This window comes from Larus michahellis, chromosome 1 (assembly GCF_964199755.1).
Source record: "Larus michahellis chromosome 1, bLarMic1.1, whole genome shotgun sequence".
In the NCBI taxonomy this organism is placed as follows: domain Eukaryota; kingdom Metazoa; phylum Chordata; class Aves; order Charadriiformes; family Laridae; genus Larus; species Larus michahellis.
This window is the reverse complement of record NC_133896.1, coordinates 56,470,606-56,491,203: the sequence shown is the minus strand read 5'-3', so window position 1 is coordinate 56,491,203 and position 20,598 is coordinate 56,470,606. Positions and strand designations below refer to the sequence as shown.

Below are 20,598 nucleotides of genomic sequence, written 5' to 3'. Positions count from 1 at the left end.
GGAACTGCATGAGCTCGTTTGCGGGATAACCTATGTGACGCACGGCTCTGGCTGAAACATCCCCTGACGCAGCTCTGGTGCTCAGCCACCTCCCACACCTCCTGGCCAAGGAGAGGGAAGGAGGACCACCCCCAACGATCTGGAGTGGACCCATGTCCACCCAGTGGCTGGGAGAGCCGAGGGCTTCATCCAGCCCACCCTCCAGCAGCCAAGGACTGGTCCCTTTGGAGGAGGGAACAACTCCTGGCCACTCACTCAAAATGTTGGGGTGTCACGTTGCCGCTGGGTCAGCCTGAGAGCCTCAGCTGAGGTAACATGGGATGAACCCCATCTTCAGATAACTGGCATGGCATCCGGCATCCGGGTGGCTGTTAAAGCTAAGAGCCTGGCCAGCTCTGCTGATGGCCACGTGCTGCTACCTACAGCCCCTCTCTGGGGCGAGAAGGCAGGACACAAGAAAAGTGAGGAAACCAAGGAAGCCGCTGTGTGGTTGAGATGGTGTTAGATACATCCCCGAGGTTATCTGTGGAAAATAACCAAACTGCTGGATAATAAGATCCACCCCCACCACATCCAGAGGCTGAATATACTTGGAATAAGTAGATAATTTTGCGTTATTATAAGGAACATGGCCTTAATCCACCACTGCCTGCGGTACAAAAGTGGAATGCAAACCCAAGACCATGAAGATGATGGTACCCAGAGATGGGTGGGCTGGAGATTCCCACACACAGGGCACCTGGAGTTTGCCCTCAGGGTCTCCTGGGGCTTACAGAGAAGGATGTGTGTGACAAACAGAGCACCATGGGGAGACCGGTGTGCCCAGGGATGGCTCCTTCCCTGAAGGGGACCCCAACACCACGTGGAAGCCGTCCAAATTTCCACCGTGGGGATGCTGACTTGAACATGCCATGTATGTGCTGCACATTACAGTTCTATCAAGGTACTGCAAACGTTAATTAAACAGTTCAAGCAAACACCTACCTACAGAGCCAAATCACGCCGCCAGCTGCGCAGGTATAACACGGCCAAGCCATTCAGCGTGGGGAGGCTGGTTACTCAGCTGCCATGAAATAATTAAGGAGGGCATATCCAAGGGTTAAACATGCTTAATCAACTCCCAGAGACCTTCCACCGCCCCTCCCCAACTCCGGTCCCTGCAGGTTAAGTAGAACCCAAGGCTGGAGGCTTTGCTGGAGGGGTTCTGTGGGCAAATCTGTGTGAAAAAGCCTGTGGAGACCAAGAGGTGCTTTGGAGGACATTTTGTTGCCTGCCCTAACCTGGCAGATGGTGGGAAGGGACCAAGAACAAACTGGAGGGCTGAGGGTCCAGCCATGCTGGCACTGCAGCTCATCTTCCCACAACAGAGCTGCCCCCATGCCTGGAAACTGTCAAGGTCAGGCTGGGGCTCTGAGCAAGCTGATCTAGTTGAGGATGTTCCTGCTTATTGCAATGGTGGTTGGGCTAGACGACCTTTAACTTCCAACCCAAACTATTCTGTGATGCTATGGCTGGATGCGATGGGGGAGTGCCCATCCCCTACCTCCAGCCTGCCCCTTGGAAGGTGTCCCACTAAGGATGAGGGATGGCTACTCACTTTTTAGGTTGCTACTCCTAAGGGGTGACCAAAGGTGGGCTTTAAATGGTTTCTTTTTATCTATCTCCCCCAAATATTTCCCTCTTGCTCCTGCACTGAGCTCTTGAGCTGCAGAGCTGATTTGTAGATTGTGCCAAGAAAATGGATTTGGATTCGGGCAGAATGAAATGGTGCTAGTGGAGGGGTCAAGCACGTTCCCCGTCCCACTGCTCTGCCCTTTGCCCCCTTGCTGCTAACCTGGCTCTCTGCATAGGTGTGACCTGGAGGCGAGTGGGACATAAGCCATCCAGCCGGTCATTCTGCTTTGTCAGCCTCCGTGTGGATGGTTGGGTGCAGCACCATTGCTCCGCCCGGGTCTGGAGCAGAAGCAGCTGGTTTTGCTGCGTACCTGGCTTGTTTGGCCAGGTCCAAACCCCGTTCATCCAGAACATTGGAGCATTTTGGGCACCTATTTAGCAATACCAAACCTCTCCCCTCTTCACTTATCTCCCCTCTTTCATCCATCTCCCACAATTCATGGGGATGTAGCTTTCAACACGGGGACTTTTGTATTTCTGGGCCCTTTGAAGATGTCCTGGAGCTGTAAGACCTTACAGAGTGCTCACAGCGTTCCCACCTCACCCTTTGGCCAGCTGCTTCCAGCTTGCTTCCAGCCTGGTTTCAGTTGAGGATCTCCGTAATGAAGAGCTAGAGATGTCCTGTGGTGTGCCTGGTGGAAACATGGTGCAGAGCATCTCTGCTCGGCTGAAGCAGTTGGGCCTCTGCTGTGTTCAGGCTCAAGTAGACAGGCGGGCTCAAAACAGTTTTGGCTTCTGCTGCCGAGCTTAGGGAACCACGATACAACCCAAGGGCTTGCTTTTAATTTCAATGCTATTCATGTAGATGATCGAGGACTCCGCAGCAGCCAGCGGACCTCTGGTACGCAGCTACTCTGCGCAAAAGGCACAGGCCAAGGAGCTTGAGCTGCTCCTAAGGTTGGATGACTCCTCCCCAGGCATCCCTTCCGGGCTGTGCTGGTGGCCATGGTGGACAGCAGGGAAGCCCAGGTGACCCTCAAGGCTGCAGCCTCGGGCATACGAGGTGCGTATCTTGCAGCCTCTGCCACCCGGAGTCAGGGGATCTCCCCAAAATCTGGGCTCCCCGTGTTTGCAAAGGGCCTTCTTCCTGATGCCCCTTCCCAGGGACGTGGTGTCCGAGGGGTGAGGGACGTTGGCAGTGTCCACAGGGTGAGAGATGTTGGCAACGAGAGCGCGAGGCTCTGCTGCGGAGCGATTTTGAGGCTCACCGGGCACCTCTGCTCCCCTTGGACACCTGGGTCTCGCCCATGGGTGTCCATCCTGACCCCTCCGTGGGGTGCTGGGCTGTATGGGCGAGGGGTGCCGGGGGTCGAGGGTCTGAGGAGGGGGGGTGGGGGGGGCTGGCCCCACACTTCTGCCAGGTTTCAACAAAGCAGGGCAGCCCTCCCTCCTCCCGCCCCCTGTAGCGGGGTGCTTCGTGCCGAGGAAGTGCTCCCCCACCCCACGCCCCCCCCCCCCCAGCGCCCCCCCCATGCTGCACTCGCCGTGCCCTCCACCTCCCCCCCCCCCACCCAAGCACCCCACACTCCTGCCCCACGGACACCCCACACCTCCCCCCTGAGACATGCCCGCTCCTCCCCGCCGCGATGTGGCGGTGGCGGACGGAGTCGGGGGTGGGGGGGGGGGGTGCGCGCTCCCGCCGCGGCGCGTCCCCGTGGGCGGAAGCGCGCGGCTCGTCGCCGCCGCCGGGCTGCCAGGCAGGGCTCGGCTCGGCTCGGCTCGGCTCGGCGCAGCCCGGCACGGCTCGGCGCAGCCCGGCACCGCCCGCCGAGCCCCCCGCCCGCCTCCCGCCCACCCCCGCGCCGCCATGGACGGGGGCGCCTTCGGAGCGGGCAAAGCCGGCGGCGCCTTCGACCCGCACGCCTTCATCCGGCAGCCGCACACCCTCCTGCGGCTCGTCTCATGGGTAAGGACCCGCCGGCACCGGGGGCTGCCACCGGCACCGCCAGCGGCACCGCCAGCGGGGCGTGGGGGCGTCCCGCCGGGCTGCGGGGGGAGCGGGGCTCCCTGCGGGGCGGGCGGCCGCCAGCGGCCCCGACCCCGACCTCTCTACGTACCTGCCTACATATATATATATATATTTAAATATATATAAAATCATTACGTTATATATTATACACCACTGCATCCTATTATATTTCATATATGATGTGTTATTATGTATTATATCTTCATTACTATATATTTTATATATGCTTGTGCACGCATATGTGTCCGCACATATAGATATGCATATACGTCCGTTGATACATCTCCACACCTCTAGATCTGCGCACGCACAGATAGATATATATATATATGTATACGCCTCCATGAGCATTTATGGCTGGATCTCTGTAAATGTATGCATGTATGGTCAGATATACGGACCTCTCTCTGGGTTTATGTATCTCCTTATGTATATATTTCCATGTATATCCACATACATGTGTGCACACACAGATGCACAGCCATATGTACGTATTATCTGTGTGTATGGACATAGGGCCATATAGATATAGAGCCATATGGGGTGAGAGCACTCTGGTTTGGGGTTTCTTCCCTGGGGAGGCACGGGGTGAGCCAGGTTGGGCCCTGACCCCGTCTCCATATCTGCTGTTTGGGGGGTGGTGGTGGGTCTTTCCCCCCCGTCCTGTGCCGGTGGGTTTATGGTGGGTGCAGGGAGGCAGCGGGATGGGGGGGACAGGGAGGGGAGCTGGGGCAATGCTGCAGTCCTGGTGTGGCTCCCCAGCGGGTCCGGGTTTGGGGGTACTGGGCTCTGTCCGTGCCGGAGCGAGTTGTGGGGGCTCTGGACGTCACTCTGCATTTTATCCTCATCCTCTCCCCCCAACAACCTCCTTTCCCTGTAATGCTTTCCCCTCCATAATTTGTGAGGGGAAAAGGGGGGGGTCTCAGGAGGGCGGTGGGGAGGGCGCGGGGTGCCGGGGGGAAGGTCTCTCCCTCTTCCCGTGACGCCGATCCCATGGCTGCCCCTGCAAGAAGGTCATTGGGATTAAGGGAGCGAGAGCTGCAGCACCAAGCCGGCGGGGAAGAGATTGAGGTCTCGTCTGGGAGCGGGGAAGGGAGGGCAGGGAGAGGGAGCAGAGGAGACACATGCGCACCGGAGCAAGGAGGAGAGGCGTCAGGCTGGCTTTGGGAAAATAAAATAAAAGCAGTGCCAGGCGGGGGAAATGAGGAGGGAAAGGGAAGGTGGCCTGCTGCTGTTGGCAGTGGGGAGGCAGCGGGGAGGCAGCCCTTGTGCTCCTGGCCGGGCGGGTGGATGATGTCCTCTCTGGGTGACGTGACTCGGAGGGCGGCTGGAGAGCCCCGAGACAGCTGAGGATGTGATTAATGCAGGAGGTCTGTCTGTCCATCCGTCCATCTGCCCGGGTTTGTTTACAGTACGGCACATCACTCCGGGAGCGGGCTTGGCCGTGCCGGGGCTGCCGCTGGCCACCGAGCGAGGGGGTACGGGTGCCCCCTGCGCCTGGCCGGCTGGAGCTGAGCCAGCCTGCGTGCCTGGGAATGATGGACGTGATGTGACCTACAAAGGCTCTCCCGCTGCTAATCTCTGTGGCAGAATTTCCTCTTTCTCCCTCTCGGTCTGGTGATTTTTTTTCCCTTCCCCCCCCCTCATCCAAGCACTGCAGGATTTTGGCTTCCCAAAGGCACCAGGTGAGGGAGAGAGGACAGGAAATATGTTTATTTTTTAATTAGGCACCTACTCTGCTTCAGAGTATCTCAGACGCTGTTGGCTCGCTCTCCGAGCTCAGCTCTGCGCCCTGCAAGGTCTCCCCAGGCAAGGACCGCTTCCCGGGGACCGTCATCTCCTTGGGACCCCGCTCTGTTTCCCTGCTGCCGGTCTGACCTTGACAGAGGACAGGACGGGATTTAGCCCAGGCACTTCGCTTGGCCGTGGAAATTAAAGTCCTTTTGCAGGAGCTGGAGGTGCTCCAGGTCAGTGTCCAGCAAGGGAGGCTGGCCTGGCCATCGCAAGGCTACGCGTGCACCTCTTCTCTCCCGAAATATGAGTTCCTTCTGCTTTTACACCGGCTTGGTCATGTCTCTCTTCCTGGGCATTTCTCCCTCTGCAAAGCCAGGGAGCCACAAGCTCACTCCAGATATTTAGTTGTGGTTTTGTTTGGGTTTTTTTTTCCTAAACTTGAGAGCAAGAGGGGTCCTCATGGGCACTGAAGTCCTATCTCAGGCTATCACAAGCATCGAACCCTTTAAGGACCCTTCCATAAATTTGTTGAACTTTGCTGGAAAAAGACTAATTCATGTTTTTTTTGCCCTTCTCACTCCCTCTGGGAGAGCGTTCAGCAACTCTGATGGTCGAGGCCTTCCACTGTAAATCTATTTGTGGCTGGGTTTTTATCCTTTTGCTCTTGTGCCCTTCAGTTTAAATGGCGCTTTCCCCTCCCAGGTGTTTTCCCCTGGGTGTATTTATAGACTGCGATCGCATCCGCACTTAGCTTTTCTATGGCCAGGCTCTAAACTCTTCTGGTGGCGAAGGGCTCTCCCTCCCCATGGTCTCTGAGAGAGTCCTTCCGTTCACCCCCTCTGGCATGCACTGGAAGCACCTTGCCTGCCATCTCCTGAGATCTCATTTGCCTTTATCCTGCTCGTGGGCGTGGGTGGTCCATCGTCTCCCCATGGCGAGCTGGAGACTCCTTTCGGACCATTTCACGTGATGAGCTTTCACTGAGAGCAGAAATTCTCGTGATCGCTTCCCCAGGCGGTGACCTTGTACTCAGGTCATGATGCCTTTTAGCAGACTTTATGATGGCACGGAGGTGCGTATGGCTTTCTACCAACAGGCAGCAAAACTGGCTCCTGCCCATGGAGTTTGCAACCCAGCTGAGATGGCAGCAAATCTCCAGGGAGAGCTGCAGGATCAGGAGCAGACGGGGTGACTGAAGGTTATTTATGTTGCTCCTTGCTGAGGAGGAGGTGGGATGGGTTTGACAAGGAGGATGCTAAGCTATGGAAAGAGGTTAGCAATTCTGGAGCGTCTGTCTACCGTGACAGTGTTGTGAGGCAGCTCAGGTTTCTTGGGTGCTTTGGAGGTCAGGCGCAGCAGAATAAGTATGCTTCTCCCTACAGAAAGGTTGGCTGGCATGGGTGCTGGCAAGTGGTGGTGGTCCTGTGGAGCGCCCATGTCAGCTTTGGATGTTGAGCCTCAGCGTGAGCCATTTCTCTGCTGCCTGCCTGCCCCAGATACACTTGCCTGGAGGAAACAGCACCTTGTAGTGCAGGGAGGCAGCCCTACGGAGCAGTCCCTCCTCAGCATCTCTGCTGAGGGTGCCTCCAAGGGCATCTAGATCTTGCAGTGAAGGGACTTGTCCAGCCTGGCTGGGCTGAGGCATGCACAACGAAAGCGATGCACTGCTGGAAGATCCCGGAGGCTTCCCCACCTCTCTGTGGGGAAGGGCAGAACAACTCCCTCCCTATTCCTAGTGGCGGTCAAGGGAAGACAAGCATCTTGCCCTGTTTATGACAGGTGGCTGGCATTTACTCTGACTCCTGGTCTTTCATGGCATTGCTCCATGCCATGCCCCTTCACTTGCCACCGTCTGCAACACAGAGATGTGCTCTGAGCTGAGCTGCATCGCACAGCTGGTGCCCTACAGTAGATGGGACATGGGTGTACGGGTGGGTTTTTTGCCATGGTTTAACCCCAGCCAGCAGCTTAGAACCATGCAGCTGCTCACTCACTCCCCCCTGTTTGGATGGGGGAGAGAATCGGAAGAGTAAAAGTGAGGAAAAACCCCTCGTGGGTTGAGATAAAGGCAGTTTAATAGGTAGAACAAAAGCCGCGTGCACAAACGAAGCAAGACAAGGAATTCATTGACCACTTCCCATTGGCAGTTCAGCCATCTCCAGGAAAGCAGGGAGGACTCCATCACGTGGAATGGGTTACTTGGGAAGACAAACACCATCACTCTGAACATCCCCCCCTTCCTCCTTCTTCCGCCAGCTTTATATACTGAGCATGTCGTCACATGGTATGGAATATCCCTTTGGTCTGTTGGGGTCAGCTGTCCCAGCTGTGTCCCCTCCCAACTTCTTGTGCCCCCCCCCAGCTTGCTTGCTGGTGGGGTGGTGTGAGGAGCAGAAAAGGCCTTGAGAGCTCAGCAACAACTAACACCACCAGTGCGCCATCAAAAGTATTTCCCACCCCAAATCCCAAACATAACGCTACACCAGCTGCTAATACAAAAGTTAGCTCCATCCCAACTGAAGCCATGACACCACCCTGCCATATAAACCTGCTTTCACCCCGCTTAGGTGACCCCACAGCTGGAGATAGTGGAGCTACAGCTGGAGATGGTGGAGCTGGGTGACCCACACCGAGCTGGAGCTGCACGGCTCCGGGATCCTTCTTGCCATAAAGCAGGCGAGCGTGGGCACATCCCTGTGTAATCCCATCGCACCCTGACCCACGGTGCTTTCCGCAGCCGGCGCGGGGGAGCTGGGAGGCTCCTTTTGCGACCCGTGGGCGTTGGATGTAGCGCACTGGCTCCATAAATAAGTAAAATGCTAATTGAAACAGGTTGTTCTAGGTGCTCACGACTGCTTGGAAACCTGCTCGCTGGAGAAAGCGAAGCGCTGCTCGATGTAAAGGCCTAACAAGGCAAAAGGAACTCACTTTTTGGAAGCAGGCCCAGTTAGGTGGCTCGGGTGAGAGCATTTCCAACCGCAGCTGCGCAGGCAAAGCTGCTCATTAAAACTTGCCACACAGATTGAGACACCAAATCTCTCTCTCACGCCAAGGGCATTGCCCCTCCGGAGGGAGGCCCAGTGAGGAGAGGCGCTGCCTGCCCTCCATCTGCTCCTCCATCACCGGCTGCCCTTGCCACCACGTCCCCTGGCTGGTGGGAGCACACAGACGATTCCAGCTGGGATGGGAAGTGCTGTCCTCTGTCTCTGCAGGCATGTCCCATCCCAGGCAGCTCCAGCTGAGCAGGCAAGGCAGGTGAAGGACAGGAACCATGTCCCTGGCCTCGCCACGATGGGCTGGTGCCTGCAAGCTGGAGGATGGGGACAAGCCCCAGCGCGGCAGGGAGCCCCGTCTCCTGCCTTGCCAGCGGGTCCTGGCTCGCCACGCTGACGTCTGACTTACGATACCCCTTGCCTCTTCCCCCCACACCACCCTTCGCTGTACAGAAGGGGCACCCATTGTGGGCTTGTGGTGGCAATTAAACTGAGCCTTAGAGCCAGTGGCCATGTTAGTTTGAAACCAGCTGCAGCCTCCGCCTTCTTTCTGTCCCAGCTAAATTTAGCCGAGATGTTCCCTGTATTCGTGGACGATAGCTTGTGCCCTCTGCCTCTGCTCCCCCGCGTGATCTTTGCCCCAGCCACCATGCTCGCTGGCTGCGTGCTTGCGAGATGCTTTGGTACACGATGAAAGAAACACGGCGGTTGAAAGCATGTGCTTTGAGTCAAGGCCTAGGTATGGTTCTTCGTGGGATCCCCTTCCTTGGGTTAGCTTCAAAGCGTTTTTTTGGGAATCGCTGTCACTGGGATTGGGTGAGAGGCCATGTCAGAAAACAAGCAATAGATGTGCGGAGACATGGGGTGATTCGGGTTTGGATACAGTAGGTCGTGTTGTTTCCAGCATAGCATTTCCAGGAAAGATCTTGGAGCAGGAACAAATCTCTCATTAATGGCATTTGCAGATAAAAATCTGAGAAATAGCCCACAGGGACTAAAGGCAGTCAGAAATATGAGCAAACAAATAAGATAATCATATGTAATCTGATATTTCAAATCGGGAGAGGCACACAGGTGAGGAACGGAGAAACTGCATGGTGATGAGACATGGCTAAGGCAAACATTTGTGGCAAGACAAGGCAGCAGAGAGGACTAGTGTGACTTCCTCGTGGAAAAAGATGCAACTTTTGGGTGGTCACTTCGCTAAGCACCGACCTAGTGATGTAGGGACCATCTGGAAAGCACAGAAGGACCTGGATAGCACCATGGTGGTGTGGCCGTGGGGAGTTGTCACTAGTAGCGGTGGGACAGCAGATGCTGTTTGACCACGGGAAAACTGTGAGACCTGCAGGACTGGATGGAGCTTGCTGAAGTCACTCTCTAGGACACAGCCACCTCTTTCACCAGTGGGCCCTTTCCCACAGGAAAGCTCTTCTTCCCTCTCCGGGGAGGCACGCGTGGCTGCTCAGCCAGAGCCTGGCTGCCATCGGAGGCTTCCCGGCCGCTGGCTTCTGGGGTGCTCCAGCATCACCCAGGGCTTGGTCTGTTGCATGGGGAAGATCAACCCAGGCTCCCAAGCACGGGTCTGGTGGAAGGCGGAAGGGTTAATGGTCGGCCTGCCGGCTGCCAAGCCATGTGTGAAAAAACAAGCTGACCGGCCAGGAAGGCCTGTCCCAGATCCCGTGGCAGGAATTAGGGATGCGGAGCCTTTCTCCCCTCCATCACCTGCTCCGGCTCAGCCCTGGCTGGGGAGCTGGTGCCATGTGGCTACTGGCCAGGGAGGGTGAGCTGGGAGGGAGGTGCTGGCATACCTGGGCTCTTCCCCAGTCCAAAGCTCAGGGGAATCGGGTACAAATGGGTACGGGGAGGCTGGGCCCCTCCTGCCCCCGCACAGGGCTCAGACACGCCGTCGAGACCGTGGGCAGGAGTCGTTCGCTGCCTGCGTGGTGCCGGCTGGAGGGAATAAATAGAGACTGCCTGTTTCCAAGCTGCCGGTCCCATGCATATCAAAAGCTGCATATGTTTCCTTCAAAATGAACTAAATACAAGTAGATCTAATGATGATAATAATAATAATAATAATGTGCAGGGCTCTCCAAAGCTTTCCAGAGACTCCATTTGCGAGTGGCTGAATGAAAATGAAAGCCAGATCATCTCTGCCAGTTTATCGTTTGCACTCTCCCTCGCTCTTGCTTTCTTTTTAAACAGATTTATTCCTGGTCATTACCAGATCAGACACAGAAAGAGGTTATTGCTTCGTTCTGCCCGAGGTGGATTTGATTTGAAGTCCCGCGAGGAATATTATGTGACCAAACTATTTCCTCTCTCTAATAGAATAAAAAGGGGGTTTGTGAGAGGGAGAGGGAACATGCAGTGCGACAGAGCCTGTGACCGGAGGGCACCGCAGTGAGCCCAAGCAGGCGGCTCGACAGAAACCCTCCTCAGCCTCATCGCTGCGATGACCATCCTGGGGATCTCGGGGATGAAGTCAGGAGGCAGCGTGACAGACTTCTGGGATGAGGTGCAGGAAAATCCCGGTGTACCACCGGAGGCTGGCCGTGCTGCGGCTCCATCACATGATGCTCAGGAGCGTCTGATGCAGGGCTGGGGATGGGCAGCGTGGTGGAAAGCCTCACATGATGCTCAGGAGGTTTCGCCTTGGCTTTCTGCGGGGCTGAGCCTGCAGCGGGGAGGTGGGGAGGGACCGGAGGGTTCATCTCTCGCCTTTGCCTCTGGCAAAATCCAATCACCCAGTTCAGTGAGAAAAAAAACCCAAAAGGTCTTTTATAGTGGGATGCAGCCTTTTACCTGTTTTTCACTTTTCTTGCTGTACTGAGCCCTGGCATGCCCGTAATGGCCAGCAGGAGCCCCTTGAGAAACTCGGACAGGGAAACTCTCAGGCTCTCCCCGTCTCCTCCCCGCGGTGCATAGCATTACGTTGCATTTTGCTCGTCTTTCGGCAGCTTGCTCTGTCTCTCTCAGCTTTGCAAAGTGCCTGGCGCTGGTCTTTGCTTGGTGTCTTGGAGCTCTTTGGTGAAAACAAAGTCTCGGAAAATCATTGCAAGAACCTGTGTGGGTGCGATGTTTAAGGAGCGGTGAAGTTGAGAAAAGCCGGGTCCCAGCGGCAACGCTAGGTTGGTCAGATCTTCTCCACCTGCTGTTTTCTGTCCCTTTTTTTGAGCATAGCCGAATATATTACTGCTTATTAAATGCATGCCTCCAGACGGGCCACACACCTGCCCAATTAATGTTGCTGTTGGAGGCTTAAGGAAACCCTCTCAACCTAAAAATCTAGTTACTTCAAGACCTGTGAACTGACTTAAACAGCCTTGCTGAAGAAATGAGGCCACTGAGCCGCACAAAGCTGGGGATGGATGGATGGTTTTCATCGCCAAGCGTAGGAGAGCGGCTAATGATCTCCCTCCGCAGAGCAGAAGGATGGGCTGTGTTTGGGACCATCGGGATGCAGCGCTTTGCGCCCACCTCCTGTCTGCCTTCTGACAGGTCACCTCCCTGCATCTTGGTGCTCAGTCAGGAGAAGTCCCTGGCCATCTTCTCCTCGCCTCCTCTTCGCAGCTGGGTGTGTATGTTGGACCATTTTATCAGTGGCTGTAGGCAAGACTTTGTTCATCGAGGATTCATCATGCCAAACGGGCAGAAGGAACAAGCAGCAGTAATGCAGAGGGGCAGGAGGCTTGTGCCAGGGCTGCTGGTAGCTGGCATTTCTTCAGAAGTGCTGCAGATGTGATGGGAACGTAAATGCTTCATCCTTGCAAACTTGGTGCTTTGCTTATAATCCAGGCAGCATTCATACTGCACCTGCTGCCTGGATCATCTCTGCCCGGGCATGGATTGTGAAATCAAGGAAATACAAAATACTTGCTCTTTCTAAGATGATTTGCTACGTCAGTGAGCTTCCACCCACCCGCCCCCTTCCCCACAAGAAATAGCTGCCGTGGATTAAGTGTGCAACAGTTTCTCTTGAGGGCTGCAAGATCTGGGCTCTCATAATTGTTATTTTTATTTTTTTTTTCTAGAAAATTGTCTGTGCACCTGTTGCAACAGTTTCTGGGTTCAGACATCATGGCGATAAAATGGGTGATGCTGGCTGTTGGCGGCAGCGGTGATTGCCTCTTCTCCTGCTGTCCATCCCTGCCTGTCAGTCTGAAACCTCTGGTTGGAGCCTGCCCGTTCTTGCCCGGTCGGTGTTATCCAGTCCAGCTCAAGGCCTCTGTGCACGGCGGATCCTCACGGCGTTTTGCTGTGCCATGAGGGCGGTGGTAGGCTGGCAAAGGGAGCAAGCCCTCTCCACTGCCACTGACTTTGCCCTCTCCGCAGCGCCGGGGAGCGGAGCATGGGCCAGAGGTGATGCCAGTGGTGAGGAAAACACGGAGAAAAGGTGACATCCCTTAAGCTGCTGTGCTTTGGTCCGTAGAAAGCTTTCCTAAGGACAGAGAGTACTTTGGGGTGACTGTTTTAGCACACAGAAGATAAGCATCTGCAGTGACTTGTTCATCTCATGAGTGAGAGTACCCGTAGTGGAATCTTCCCAAGAAAACTCCTAAGATACCTTAAATCAGATGCTTGCCAGTAAATCATACCTTGGGCACCTCCAAGCTGCCAAACAGGTTTCTCGTCATAGGAGAGGAGTTGTGGCATCTTGGCTGACTGAAGATGGAGAAAGGAAGTTAGGAATGCCACCTCTGCATGAAAACTGGGGAGAGGGAGATGTCCCTCTGGTTTCATGACTCTGAGCTGTGTCTTTACGGTGTGCCAGCATAAAAAGGTATGAAAGAACAAATGCAAAAAGCAATTTTTCTGCTTCTTTCGCTCACAGATGAGAGCTCTTCCAGGCCAGCGGCAAACCCAAAGATAAGAGCAGAGGGAAGATGCGTATCAGGATATGAGCAGAGTAAACAGAGGTGTCTCTGGGGAGGGGCCATTACAGAAGTTCATTCATCCCAAATGAGTAAGCGGAGACTCGCAATACAGCGCGTTGAAAGGGTTGACCTGACTCAGGGAATTGACATTTTGCCAGTTTTGAGCCCTAAACCAAAACTGAACACCAGACTACGCCACTCTTGAGGCTGTTTCTCATTTTCCAAAGAGGAGACAGGATACGCTTTCTATCTAATGGAAAACGGGGCACCCGCTTTGTAATCCCAATACATGGAGGTTGGTACCTCAGGTGGCAGCGTCGGCGCTGGTCACAGCCTCGCATTGGGATGTCACTTCAGGAGTCTGTCAGCTCCCCCTCAGGTTAGAGGAACACGGTGTTACTGCCAATGGTCCTAGGCAGACCTGGCGGCCCAGCCTGTTGTGAAGGTGTGCGAGGCTTCACGCTGAAAAAGCCTGTCTGTAATTGTGTGCAATTTTGCTGCTTTCCAAACCACTCAGGATGAAATTTTGAAGACCAGACCTTTGCTTTAGGCAGAAGAGATTTTTGTTTAATGTTCACGGGCAATTTCTGTGAAGTATGATCAATCTCCATTTTCAAGAAGAAGAAGGAGGAGGACAACTGAGTTGTTTTACTTCCAAGCTTAAAAAGCTCTTGTGAACTTGCAGAGAACCCATACAGTTCCCACACTTAGGAGCACCTAAGCTTTTTTAGTTTCCTCTAGTGTGTCAAAAATATGCCAAATCTCAGCAACCCTAGTGTGACCCAATTATGAGCCTTGGGGTGAAAAAATAATATTGGTGTCAGTGGATACTTGTTAGAGTTTGGCAGCTGCAACGGAGGAGGTCAGCGTTGAATATCTACCCAAGGGCTATTGGGGACTGTGAATAAGGTTCTTGCTCTGGTTCTTGATGCTACAGGTCAAATAGGAGAGGTCTGTGCTTTGGGTCTCAGACATCCAACCCCACTGATGACAGATGGTGTACTGGGTTGGCATTAATAAACAGTTAACTTTCCTGCACTCACAAAGCTGTTTCTCCACTTTCTAGGTTGCCTGCCGTGTCCTCTTCTGTTGCTCGGTTGGGTTAAGTGGTACTGGGGTCCTTCTGATCCACCTAGCAAACCCTCGACCTACCTCCACTTCCCACAGGAGACTTGGCCACCTCATCTTCTTGTGTGCTGCTTCTCCTCGGGGACTGGGTGGTGGTTCCAAGGGTGCCAGGCTCCTGTTGCACAGACAACTCCCAGGCTAGCAGAGTGTCCCCGTGACGTCCTAGTGCGCATCATATGTATATTCACCCCATGCTTGAGGTCCCATTTCCCGTCTGCCTGGGGCCCTCGCAGGCAGCCTGTAGATGGGCTGCTCCCACTGAGGGTCTGAAAATGCCCTGCAAATTAAAATCTGTACGTGCTGCCTCCGTCTTCTTCTCTTTCTCCTGGGGCTGCGAGGGGAAGCTCTTTATTTGAGATGCAGGACTGGGGTTGCTGTAACTAGTTCTCTGCTGTGGTGAACCTGCTGTGTCAAAGAGGGACAGCCTTGTGGCAGGTGATGAAGGCTAAGCCCGTGAGCGAAGATTAGACCAGCAACTGCGGATTATGGCATTTCTACCTGGACTCACCCTTAATTCTACCTGATTTAAAGTAACATGCAGCGGCAGTGGCGGTGACAAGTAGGGAGGACTCATGGTGGCCCTGCCAGGTGGACCTGAAGAGGGGATATTTTGCCTGTGAAATCCGTGGGGAAGGTTGGAGGGTGTCAGCGTACGGGTGAGTGGGCAGAAGGATAAGTGGTGTCATGGGCTGGGCTGATGGAAAACTGGTGGAAAGAGGTGTGTGACGTGTGGGGAGGTGGGGAGAGTGGGAGCCCGGCAGAGTGGAGCTGCAGAGCAAGCAGGACTGTGGATTGTGGGAGGGTAGATGGGGAAAAGAGCGTAGTAGCTGGATAGATAAAATTAGTGAACAAATGCGTGGCAGAGACAATGAATTCCTAGAAGGGAAAGGAGTGGGTGGGAGAATAAGTGCAGACTAAGAGGATTTCCACTACTTGGAGCCCTTGTACGCAGGCACCCGCACCAAAACCATATCGCAGTTTACCGTCCATGTCGCCTCCCTGTGTGCCTGTGGGAACCCACCCTTACTCCAGACTGCAACTGCTTTACATTCCTTTAGATCAGATGGATAAAAAGGCTCAGTCTAAAAGTGTCCTATTTTAAGTTAATCCTCAGAAATAAAATGAGACCATCTCCCCAGTAAATTCCCTGTGGCTTCAGCCCAGGCAAGGCAGCGGGACAGGAGCTCAGCTGAGCAGAGAGGTGCCTCTGAAGGGTGTCTGACCCCTGCAAAGCTCTGCTCCTTCACGCTGGTCCAGAGAGATGGGGCTTGCCCTGATGTGTCTTCTGCCTCCCTCCCCGCCAGGTGTTCTCCATCGTGGTGTTCGGCTCCATTGTCAATGAAGGGTACGTGAACCGCCTGGACGAGACACAAGAGCACTGCATTTTCAACCGCAATCGCAATGCCTGCAACTATGGCATTACCGTGGGTGTCCTCGCCTTCCTCAGCTGCCTTCTTTACCTGGCCCTGGATGCCTACTTCCCGCAGATCAGCAGCGTCAAGGACCGCAAGAAGGCAGTGCTCTCGGACATCGGAGTCTCGGGTAAGCTTCCTGGACAGTTGGGCACAGTGCCCCTCTCCTCTGCTGGAAAGGGAGAGGGAGGGAGCTTCTGCCACCTTGCAGGCCAGGTCCCTGCTAGCAGGGAGGTCTTTGGGTTCCTTACTCTCTCAGACTTTCTCTCTCTCTCCTTTTCTGTCCCTTTCTCTTCTTCTCAGCCAATCTGGCTGATGCCTCTCTGCTGTTCGCCATAGGGGTAGCTCAGGGAGCCCTTGAGGACCAGCAGGTTTTGCCTCCCTGCATGCTTGTGCTTGCTAAGGCCAAGTGTTGATGCCTCTGGAGATAGTACTTCCTTCTTTTCCAGCTCCAGGTCATTGAACCCTATATATTTTAATATAGAAAAAAACAAACGTTGAGGGTTTCATGCAGGCTGACTAAACCAGTCCTCCTAGGTTACCTGGCACTCCCCATGAGAATAGCTGTGCAGGACTCATCCAGCCCCAAGGCTTATTCTAACTTATAGTCAGATCTCTCCATCCCCAGTAGTGTGCAGAAGTGACAGACAGAGTGACGGTGCATGTGTACGTGCATGTATAACACCAGTCAGCAGCGTCATGAGGAGGCGCTTTGCTCTCGTGCTGTGACCCCGAGTCCCTCTCCTGGCTTACTCTGGCCATACAGGCAAACTTCTCCACGTCAGGGTCCCCCCACAGTTTGTCAAAGAGGCCACGAATGGAGCGAGGGCAGAATCAGGTGCAGCATGTGAACTTGTTTAGGACTTTTGGCATACAAGTTTGTTCACAGTTAGCCCCTTGGCTAGCAGTCCTGTGTACAGCTAACGAGAAGGGGAAGGGCTGAGCCCTGTTTCGCTGCCACGTAGGAATGCCCATTTCCCTCGCTGCCGGGTATCTGGCTGCACCTGGCAGAGAGGGCGAATCCCACTCCTCCCCACCAGCTGCCAGTCTGGACTCGGGGCTCCCCCCTACCTTCACCCCTTTCCCGGGGGTGCAGCGTGTTAATGATCCTTCAGCACCTTTCCTCGGTCTGAGTCCCTTTAGCCCGTGCTGTCCTGAGCAAAACCCGGTCTCTGTGCAACTGCAGGCCGGCTGCTTCCCACTCTTCTGCAGCTCCCTTGGAAGGAATTGCTCTTCGCTTGTCCTTGCAGGACAGGGCTGCGAAGCAGTGGCTGTTTCAGAGAGCCCAGGTGATCGCTCCTGCACTGGAAGCCCTTCAGGCTCCCTCCCAAGGCCAAACGCAAGTCATGTGATCAATCCAAACACAAGCAAATGAACTCTCCTGAGATACTGTCTGCAGACACCTATCGTCACCTTGACAATTTAGCTGTCAGTGAGCCTGCCAGCTCGCTTTGGCTTAGACAGGCTGCACAGTCAGAGTTGGCCCAGTCTGCAACACGCTGGTAGGGTTGAAGTTTCCAGAGAAACGTGATGTTTTTATGTTTTGTTCACACATACCTTCTTGATGTCTCTTCCCTCCTCCTTTGGCATGCTGGTGGTGGTCCATCCCAGCCTTTTGGGCATTCCTCTGGTTCGTTGGCTTCTGCTTTCTGACCAACCAGTGGCAAGCTTCAAAAGAAGAGGACAACCCAATGAATGAGGGAGGGGATGCAGCCCGAGCAGCCATCACGTTCTCGTTCTTCTCCATCTTCACCTGGGTGAGTATACAGCAGCCATGATGTTGGATCAAGTGTCCTCTGCACTGTATTAGCACGTGGGGAATGGAATGTGACTGGCTAAGAGTGATTCCCACTGAGATCTCAGTTGACGTGGCTTCTGAGAAGGAAAAGCAGGAGGGGACGTGGCTGGGACGTAAACTTGGGAAACAAGGACTCAAAAACTTACATGGAAGAAGGTGCTAGAGCATTAATAAGCACAATGGGAAAGACGGTCCCATATCCCAGTAAGGATTGTCCTTGACAAACCTCTAATATGACCTTGGACAAGCCAGCTCCTCAAGCATCATTTGCCCTGTCTGTCAGAGGACTTTAACAGCATTTTCCGCTCACAGACGCTAAGCGGAGAAGGGAGCTCCAGGCAGGGGGTTGCACCCATCTCCCTCCCTGCTTTGCCGCTTTGCTCCCATCACGTGAAATGTCATCAGTGGCCACGAGAGGCGGCGATCGATCGTTGTCCCTCTGGGCCCTCCCTCTGCACCCATGACTGCAGCACTGCCTCACTGCATCTCGCCTCTTAGGAAGGTGATGGTGCCATCTCCTAAGACTGCCCTTTCCCCAGCAGTTCTTTATCACTAGTTTCCTGGAAAAACTGTGGTGTGCAATATAAATATCCCCCACGATTTCCTCTCATCTCTGAAAGCACCAAGCCAGAGTGATTTTTATCTGAAGTGACAGGATAATGCCAGACAGCAAAGCATTTTAGGCCAGTCTCCATGCGTAAGTCCTTGTGGCTTTGTCTTGTCCTCTCCCTATAGACCTTAACGCTGGGCGGAGGATGGATAGGAAGGGTCCTGTAAGACCACAAAGCTGTCAGAGAGGAAGGGGGGCTGCAAAGAGTTGTGGAACCAGCACCCTCGCCAAGGTGACACCAAGCCGGGGCAAGGGACAGCAGCGTGTGTGTGTCCCCCACTAGCTGTGTCCTGCACTCGAGTGCTGCCAAAAACCCCTTGCAAGCTCCAGCAGAAAGTGTGACAAGGCTTTTGCAAGAGGTCCCTCGGGACCCTTTCTGAGGTGCCACCACCTGCAGTGGTCCTCCCCGATGCGCAGGCTTGTGAGTGGCTAAATAGGATGCTCCTCCCCAGCTTCCTTGGGGTTTTTATTTCAATCAAACACTCGGGTTTGCTCTTCCTTACTGATTCTCCTCCCCACACCCCTCTCTCTCCTCACAGGGCTCCCTCACCTTTCTGGCTTTCCGGAGACTCAGAGACATTACTTTTCAGGAAGAGTACAACACCCTGTTCCCCAGCTCCCCGTCCTTGCTGCCTTAGTGCCCCTTGCTGATGGGGGAATTTGGGGGAAGGAGCGGAGGGAGGCAGCTGGAGGAGGTTACCGAGCAGAGACCGTTCCAACGCACCGACCATGGGTGTGTGGTCACTGCAGGGCACGGGGTGGGAAGACATGGGCCATTGAACTGGAGTGAGGTTGTCCACTGAACGGGGGATCTCCCTGTGGGGAGTTGGAACTGGCAATTTCTTCTCCTCCTCCTCTGCTCCCTTCTCTCCCTCGCCCGCACCCTAACTAATGCTGCGTAACACCGCTGTGCCTTTCTTTTGATGACTGCTCAGACCTAATACTTCAGCCAGGAGATGCCCTCTGCCCCCACCACTTTATCTCCTCCGTTTCCTCCCAGCCCTCATTCCCCAAAACCCTCTCCTCCCGTCACCTGCTAGACTGCTCACCTCTATCAGGGATGCTCTGGGACAACAAGCCATGCCTGCTGGAGTTCTGTGATTCTGAACCCTGTGCCCAGCCTCCCGCAGTCCACCGAAGGGTGTCCTGTCTGCAGGGCCTGGGGCAGGAGGCAGCAGTACGCTTGCTAACCGACCCCTGGTCTGGGAAGCAGCTGCCTTGCCTCCTGCTGCTTCTTCCCAAGGTCTGTGCTGCACCATGCGGATGTTGGTCGGTGAAGGGGTTATGGGGGGTTACCACTACCTCACTACGCTGGGTCAAATCCTGCTCTCCAGCCTGGCAGATGAACCTTCTGCGGTGATGCTGAGGCAGATTGCCTTCCCAGGATCTGGAGGGGCTGAATGGGATAACCACATGCCAGCTGAGCCTTTGCGACCTGTGCCACGTCGCTGAAACCCCACCGCCGGGCAGGAGGTGCCCAGCAGACCCCAGAGACAGCAGGGAGGCCCGGCGGGCTGCACGCGGCCATCTGGGCTTCCAGCCATCCCTGCCCAGCCCTCTTCTCTGCCGGCGGGATCATGCCTTCTGTGGGGCAGCCTGAATCTCCATGCTCTCGGGGGCGTTTCACCAGCAGTCTGCCAGGCGGGCCTCGCACACTAATCCGTAACCACTACTAACCCCACTTTTGTTTGTTTCTCTTTCTCGGTACGTTCCCCCCCCCCCATCTCTTTCTCCTCTCCCCTCTTTGCTTCCCTTCCCTCCACCTCCTCCCTTAAAGGTGGGCCAGGCATTCCTGGCGTATCAGCGTTTCCGGCTGGGTGCCGACTCGGCCCTCTTCTCCCAGGACTACATGGACCCAAGCCAGGACTCCGGCATGCCTTATGCTCCCTACACGAACGAGGAGGATGCTACAGATGCGGTGGGGACCTACCAGCAGCCCCCTCCGGCAGATGCTTTCGACACCGAGACACAGGGGTACCAAACGCAGAACTACTGAGCCACCGATGCCCCTTTTCCTTTCCCCTTTCCCTTCTGCCCCCTTTCCCACTGCCGGCAGAAAGCCGAGGCACAAACCAGACACGTGCGTAGTGGCACAAGAGGTGGCTCTCAGCTATGCTCCAGCCTTCTGGGTCATCTGTTTTTATTTATCGTTTTTAAAAAAGGAAAAAAAAAGAGAAAAAAGGTTTCCCCATCACCTCTTCCTTCTTCTCCCTCCCAAAACTACCTGCCAGAACCAAATTCTTCCAAAATCTGTCACCGCATTGTGACAGGAAGGTCCCTCCTTCCCTCTTCTCCCTCCTGCTTTGCTGCGGAGGGCCGGTGGGTCTGGCCAGTGGGCAGGAGAGGGACGATGGCACCAGCAGGGCAGGGGAGAGGGTGTTGCAGGTAGAAAGGAAGGAG

The 20,598-nt window shown here is 54.8% G+C and overlaps 1 protein-coding gene across 2 annotated transcripts; it reads left to right on the top strand.

Annotated features, from left to right (window-relative positions):
- Positions 1-3,321: 3,321 nt before the first annotated feature.
- Positions 3,322-20,320, top strand: SYNGR1 (synaptogyrin 1). 2 transcript variants are annotated; one of them, XM_074578611.1, is made up of 4 exons: positions 3,322-3,580; positions 15,683-15,920; positions 17,402-17,547; positions 19,976-20,320. In XM_074578611.1, the coding sequence occupies exons 1-4, from the start codon at positions 3,482-3,484 to the stop codon at positions 20,192-20,194; spliced, it is 702 nt and encodes a 233-aa protein (XP_074434712.1). In that variant the 5' UTR covers positions 3,322-3,481; the 3' UTR covers positions 20,195-20,320. The 2 variants fall into 2 exon arrangements, with proteins under 2 accessions (XP_074434712.1, XP_074434722.1); XM_074578621.1 differs by having other exon boundaries at positions 18,738-20,320.
- The last annotated feature ends 278 nt before the right edge of the window (positions 20,321-20,598 follow it).

Excerpts from the sequence above, each read along its gene's own strand:
- SYNGR1 (XM_074578611.1), top strand. The coding sequence starts at position 3,482 with ATGGACGGGGGCGCCTTCGGAGCGGGCAAAGCCGGCGGCGCCTTCGAC. Across the intron at positions 3,581-15,682 it reads TCCTGCGGCTCGTCTCATGG|GTGTTCTCCATCGTGGTGTT; the intron begins GTAAGGACCCGC and ends CCTCCCCGCCAG. Across the intron at positions 17,548-19,975 it reads TCTTCTCCATCTTCACCTGG|GTGGGCCAGGCATTCCTGGC; the intron begins GTGAGTATACAG and ends CCTCCCTTAAAG.